Source organism: Priapulus caudatus, unplaced genomic scaffold, assembly GCF_000485595.1.
Source record: "Priapulus caudatus unplaced genomic scaffold, Priapulus_caudatus-5.0.1 Scaffold358, whole genome shotgun sequence".
Lineage (NCBI taxonomy): Eukaryota > Metazoa > Priapulida > Priapulimorpha > Priapulimorphida > Priapulidae > Priapulus > Priapulus caudatus.
In genome coordinates this window covers 72,026-78,838 of record NW_014577419.1, presented here as the reverse complement: position 1 = coordinate 78,838, position 6,813 = coordinate 72,026, and the positions used below count along the sequence as shown (strand labels likewise).

The following is a 6,813-nucleotide window of genomic DNA, read 5'->3' as shown; positions in this document are numbered from 1 at the left end:
GGCCTGCGAGCGGGAAGAGAGCACACATAGCAACAGCCATCCGGCCTGCGAACGGGAAGAGAGCACACATAGCAACAGCCATCCGGCCTGCGAGTGGGAGGAGAGCACACATAGCAACAGCGAGCAGGGCTGCGAGTGGGAGGAGTGGACACATAGCAACAGCGAGCAGGGAGAGTGCGGAGAGCAGAGCGGCGATCAGCCTGCCGCGACATCGCTACTGCAGCGAATGACGAACACCGCGTGCGCCACCTACGAGGCGGCGCTGCTCGACTACGAACCGCTCCCCGCGACCACCGACCCCGTCTACCTGCTCGGGCGTCGCTACAGCGCCCTGTACGACGTCGAGGAGATACACCGCGACGTCGGCGCGCGCGTCTGGGTGACGTACCGGCGCGGGTTCGCCGCGATCGGCGGCGTCGGCCCGACGAGCGACACCGGCTGGGGATGCATGCTGCGCTGTGGGCAGATGATGCTCGCTCAGACGCTGCTGCTGCGCCACCTCGGCCGTGACGGCCACCGTGACCCCGGCGACCCCACCTACGCGCGCGTGCTCCGCATGTTCGCCGACTGCAAGGCGGCGACTTACTCCATCCATCAGATCTCGCAGATGGGCGTCACGGAGGGCAAGCCGGTCGGCTCGTGGTTCGGTCCGAACACCGTCGCGCAGGTGTTGCGCAAGCTGGCGCCGTACGACGCGTGGAGCGGGCTCGCCGTGCACGTTGCCATGGACAACAGCGTCATCGTCGACGACATCCGCGCGCTCTGCCTCGAGGGGGCGCCACCGGACGCGAACCGCGTCGCCACGGAGCCTTGCGGCCCCGCGGACTCGAAGCGGCTGAAGGACAGAGAGAACTATAGTCGCGCGGGGCGCGGGCGGGAGCCGGAGCGCGGGCGGTGGAAGCCGCTCCTGCTGGTCGTGCCGCTGCGGCTGGGGCTGACTGAAATCAACCCGTGCTATGTTCGCAGCGTCAAGGAGTGCCTGGAGCTGCCGCAGACGGTCGGCATCATTGGTGGGAAGCCGAACCACGCCTACTACTTCCTAGGTAGGTGTTCGCGTGCCGAAAAGCATGGCGGCAACCAACGTATTAGCCAGCGAGCCGTGCAGTCGTGTTTTGCACGGTCAGTTTTGAAACTGCACGGCCAAAAAAATTTAAAAATTTAAAAAAATTCTGGGGGAGGCCCCCCCTAACCGCCTACGGCGTTCACGAAGACCTCTGCGTTACAAATACCACTTTATTTGACCTTTACCTTGACCTTGATCATATTTCCCTTCCGCTCTATAACTCGGCCCCTAATTGACCTAGCGCTACCAAAACCTGGTCACTACGACCTTTATTTGACCTTGACCTTGATCATATTTCCCTTCCGCTCTATAACTCGGCCCCTAATTGACCTAGCGCTACCAAACTTGGTATGCTTACACATCTTGGGGAGAAGGTGTGTCGCGTACTGAAACCAGGTCACTGCAACCTTTATTTGACCTTGACCTTGACCTTGACCTTTATCATATTTCCCTTCCGCTCTATAACTCGGCCCCTAATTGACCTAGCGCGAGCAAACTTTGTATACTTACACATCTTGGGGAGAAGGTGTGTCGCATACCAAAAACCCTAAGGCAACCAATTTTAACATACTTGCACATCTCAGGCAGATGAGTTGTGTAACAAACCTTTGTCTTTGTGACTTATTTAACTTTACCTACCTTCTACGTCCTTACAGAGATATTTCATTCATACTAGATCACGGGGGATACATGTAGTTGGCGACAACTGCCTTTTCTAGTTATTTATGAATGTAGACATGGCAGGCCGCAGACGATAAAAAGTATAGATGGTGTTGCTATCCGTGTGTAGCTTACTTGCAGTAAACCAAGATGGCGTTGCTATCCGTGTGTGTAGGTTACCGTGGGCGACCAGCTATTATACCTCGACCCTCACACGACACAGCCCGTCGTTGACCTTGACACGACAGACGATGAAGGTCGTATCGATGACGGGAGCTACCACTGCAACTTCATCAGCCGCATGAAAACTTCGCCGACCTTGACCCTTCTGTGCGCGATGGATTCTACTTTGGCAGTGAAGGCGAATTCGATAGCTGGTGTCAGCAGGTAGGTCCCCGTGGACGTCCTATATCTCGCATCTCTCTCTGTCTGTCTCTCTCTCTTCTTTGTGTGTCTGTCTCTCTCTCTCTCTCAGTCTTTGTGTGTCTGTCTCTCTCTCTCTCGAGCTTTCTCTCTTTGTGTGTGTGTGTCTCTCTCTCTCTCAGTCTGTGTGTGTTTGTCTCTCTGTCTCTCGAGCTTTCTCTCTTTGTGTGTGTGTGTCTCTCTCTCTCTCAGTCTGTGTGTGTTTGTCTCTCTGTCTCTCGAGCTTTCTCTCTTTGTGTGTGTCTCTCTCTCTCTCTGTGTGTTTGTCTCGCGCTCTCTCTCTCTCTTTGTGTATTTCTCTCTCTCTCTCTTTGTGTTTTTCTCTCTCTCTCTCTCTCACTCTTTGTGTGTTTCTCTCTCTCGCTCTCTCTCTCTGTTTGTGTGTCTATATTTCTGCTTCTTTGTCTGTCTGTCGGTCCCTCTCTTTCTCTGTACGTCTCGCACTCTCACATACTTTCTCTTCCTCGCACTATCCGACCGTGTATGGCGGGATGCGACCCTAACCGCTTCGTCTCTCTCTCTCCACACGCAGGGTGCGAAATAAACGGGAGTCCGGAGTCAAATACTCCCTGATTTACTGTCGGACTCCCTGATTTGACATATGCAGGAGTCCGTGTGACTCCCTGAAAATTCTGCCATACTAACTAGTTCGTTCTGGAGCACGGCCTCGTAGAATTACCGTATTTTTTCAGCTAATGTCCAAAGAAAATTTGGCAGACGTGCAACTGCACGAATCTTAAAAATAAGCACATGTATGCGTTATTGTAAATATCTTTTATTTTGAACTTCAGACTGCAGACTCCATCATTTTGCTATGTACTCCCTCTTTTTGAGGGTAGGGAGTCCATTGGTTCCCGTGTTCAAAAGTTAATTTCTACCCCTGCGCACGCGTTGCAGGTACAGGACAAGATCATAGCTCCGGAGAAGCAGGCGATGTTCGAGCTCGCGCAGCAGCGTCCCGCGCACTGGTTCGACTACCACGAGGCGAGCGGTGGCGCCACCTACGCCGACTACACGGTGCTCGACACCGAGAGGGTGTTCGACACCGATGACGAGTTCGAGCTGCTATAGATAGATGCGCGCCTGCGCTCGACATTCTGCATGCGCACACTGGAGCTACGCCATACGCGTGCGAAACGGCAGCAGTCTATGCCGTGCGGCGACGCGAAGATTTTTTTTACGATGAGCGAACGACGGCCACATCCTGCAGGGAGTTGTTGATATTTTGTTTGGCGCAAACGGTGCACACACCCGTCTACAAGGGTGTTTTTATGGAAATTCGTAGAGAAATGGGAGCATTGTAGATCGATGTGGTGTTATCATATATGCTTTTTCCGGTCGCGTGTACTAATGTCGGTGGATGTAATGATGACTATTCATATGGGGGTGTAATATATACATAAGATTTTAGTCCAAGACTCCAGTGTATTATACAAGTCTGTGAGAGAGCTTCTGCGCACACAATGCTCATGTGATGGCTATAAAGTGTATTATATATATATATATAATGTGTAGAGTAAGTGGCATGCAGTCCACGTGGCTTCCTCTCTGGGGCGGTATGATTGCATAATGTGCAAGAGCATGTACCAGTTAATAATTTGGAGACCCGCCGGGAAGATACGCGATTGCACGGGCGATCGGATATAATGGTAGAAAGTACGTACTGCGTGTTGAGGGCAGTGCCGACCGATCGATGGATCGATCGATCGCTCACTGCTATTTTACCTGATTTTATTTAGGTGCGCTACATTCACGAGGTTGAGTTTAATAAATATATTGATATTATTCCAGCTAATGCACTAATGGTCAGTACTTTGCGTTTCGTAGTCGTAGAAATGAAAAACTCCGGGACGAAAGAATGAAGTATGTACAGATTTATTACAATGATGACTGCACAGACACGCATTAAGGGCTATAACCTCTAGGGATTTTTGGGAAAAAGCCTAATAAATGTAAAGCTACACTACGCAGCATGTTGACCGGACGGTAGGGCCAACGCTCCATTAAGAGTGTTCCCAACTTTGATATCATTAATGATTAATGATTGATAATCCTAACCTTAACCTAAATGACATTAAACCACAAACTAATATATGACCGCGACCGCATATATATATATATATATATCAGGAGCTAATAATGACAAATATATATATATATGTTATTATGACCATTAATGACATTAAAGTTGCGAACACTCCTAATGGAGTATCACCCGGAAGAGGCTCTCACTCGTGATTACTTAGCCGAGGGATGAAGTTTTGCACCCCCCCTCCCTTCCTAGGTATTAGCTCAGGCTGTGATCCTGGCACTGCATCACACACATGGACAGGTGCAGTGATGTGGTCAAGCAGCAAACCTCGTGAATCACATGAGAGACACCCTTGTCCAGACATATTCCTTCGATCGTAAACCACAACACGCACACACAAAGTAAGAACGAAGTGCTTAGCAAAAAACGAGGGAAGGAAAACTATGTGGGCACATAGGGCCTAGTACTAATGTACTAATTCTCTAACTGTAAGCATGCGTTATAGGCACCTGGCTAGTGTGTGCTAACCCTCACCTATATTCTTGCAGAAGGCAAAATTTCGCACACCTGAGTTTGAGATGGGAACAAGTGAACATCTGGCAGGGATAACGAAACATGAACCATACAGCTCTCGCATCATCGCGTAAACGTGACTTTGAAACTAGAGAACGTATAACAAAAAACATACATGTTACAGGTCACCTAATCTAATTGTCTATATAAATATATAGGCCACGACACTCGCTTAATTCACATATGACTCTTGATTGACGTCATAATCTCTCTATTACCATCTTTTACATAAATAATCTCCCTCTGTATAATACTTAATATTTTGTGTAATAATACTTGTTAGCTCGCGCAAGATTTAAAAGTCTGCAATTAACATCTCAGCATTATATTAATCATCTAAAACAAAGGAATTCACAGATTCCATGCGACGTAACTTGCAGCAAAGCAGCCTTAAGTGGACCCACGACATACGACGGTGTGAAACTCGGTGATCCAGAACTACGTGATCACGCTTTCACCGCACGCAACCCTCCGAACTAACGACGAAATCCATGCAATTCAATACACTTAAAAACGATTAGCTACGTGCACATTAGAGTGCAATCACTGTACAGTGTTTGGTAAAATCATCGCATGATCACCCAACAACAGCAAGGCTGGTAACAATGCATGTACAACTACCACTATTATATAATATGTACACCATGGGCAGTCACACTACTACTACTAATACTACTATGTACAACATTGACAGCTATTTTTGTACACGCAACTACAGTTATGTTTGCACCATTGGTAGTCCTTGCTACACAGTGCATCTGGTCATACCACTACACTATGATACAGGACACTATCTAGAGAGTATACACTACCAGTATAGACTATATATAGTAGGATTATATACATCCACGTGCTGTACACTGCAGTAGGTTTGCGTGCACCACTACTATGTCCAGCACGCACAGCTACGTAGCGATGTTGTACATGTATACAGAATGTTTTGTCACACCACTACGCTCCACTGAGCGACAAATTGGAGTTTTATTCTCTACTTTAAGCACTATCTGGTGCAAACAAACGGTCGTAACCTTTTGGGGCCGTAGCGGGCAGCTGCCCCTTGCCCCAGATTTTGAAGAAAAACACAATAAAGGCCAAAAATGTAAATAACCCTAAAATAAACGGAAATCGTGACGTAGTAATTCGCGAAACCTTTCCTCGCGCGCACCCACTCTTTAAACCTCGCTACGCACGTTGACACGCAGCAGCGCCCCTCCCTCATCGTTACTCTGCCGAGCCTCCCACTACGCGTTGCCGCCTGCGTACAGCGACAGCGAGGGATTCGCCGGCCCCGCCGCGCCCGCCGGCGCCCCCTGCTGCTGCTTCTTGTGGTAGTAGCGCATGTGCTTGCGCAGCTCGTAGAACGTGTTGAAGGACAGCCCGCACGTCGGGCACTGCATGGCCTGCGTCGTGCCGTGAAACTGCAGGTGCCCGGACAGCGACGAGGACTGTGTGAACGCCTTGTGGCACAGGTGACACTTGTACGGCTTCTCGGAGTTCTCTCGCCTACCACACGAAGATCCACACGGGCGAGAAGCCCTACAAGTGTGACATATGCAGCGCGTGCTTCCGGCAGAGCTCCGACCTAAAGAAGCACCACCGCGTGCACAGCGGGCTGTCGCGAACGTCGAACTGCAGAACCTGCGGAACATAAGAAAGACGAACAACGGTGAACAATGAGAACGTGTGGATCTTCGTGTGGTAGGCGAGAGAACTCGCTGTCGCGAAACGTCGAACTGCAGAACCTGCGGAACATAAGAAAGACGAACAACGGTGAACAATGAGAACGTGTGGATCTTCGTGTGGTAGGCGAGAGAACTCGCTGTCGCGAACGTCGAACTGCAGAACCTGCGGAACATAAGAAAGACGAACAACGGTAAACAATGAGAATGTGTGGATCTTCATGTGGTAGGCGAGATCTTACTGTTGCGAACTTTGAACTGCAAAAGGGAGATTGAGATAAAGGTGATAGAGATAGAGAGAGATAGAGGGAAGGAGGAGGAGGAAGATAGAGAGAGAGAGAGATAGAGAGAAAAGAGAGAGAGAGAGAGAGAAAGAGGAAGAG

The 6,813-nt window shown here is 49.6% G+C and overlaps 2 protein-coding genes across 2 annotated transcripts in view; one reads left to right on the top strand and one right to left on the bottom strand.

Annotated features, from left to right (window-relative positions):
* The window catches only part of LOC106809492 (cysteine protease ATG4B-like), a 9,942-nt gene extending 6,006 nt beyond the window's left edge, over positions 1–3,936 (top strand). Inside the window, 4 exon segments of the mRNA XM_014812579.1 lie at positions 1–1,044; positions 1,901–2,012; positions 2,015–2,110; positions 3,044–3,936. The exon segment at positions 1–1,044 is cut by the window's left edge and continues 3 nt beyond it. Coding sequence (XP_014668065.1) covers positions 1–1,044; positions 1,901–2,012; positions 2,015–2,110; positions 3,044–3,217 — 1,426 coding nt within the window. The 3' untranslated portion in view covers positions 3,218–3,936.
* Positions 3,937–5,992: 2,056 nt separating this feature from the next.
* Positions 5,993–6,813, bottom strand: part of LOC106809482 (zinc finger protein 616-like) — a 3,609-nt gene continuing 2,788 nt past the window's right edge. Inside the window, exons 3-5 of the mRNA XM_014812570.1 lie at positions 6,494–6,596; positions 6,292–6,389; positions 5,993–6,254 (exon numbers count right to left, since the gene is read on the bottom strand). Of these exons, the coding sequence (XP_014668056.1) occupies positions 5,993–6,254; positions 6,292–6,389; positions 6,494–6,596 (463 nt within the window). The remainder of the gene's footprint in view (positions 6,255–6,291; positions 6,390–6,493; positions 6,597–6,813) is intronic.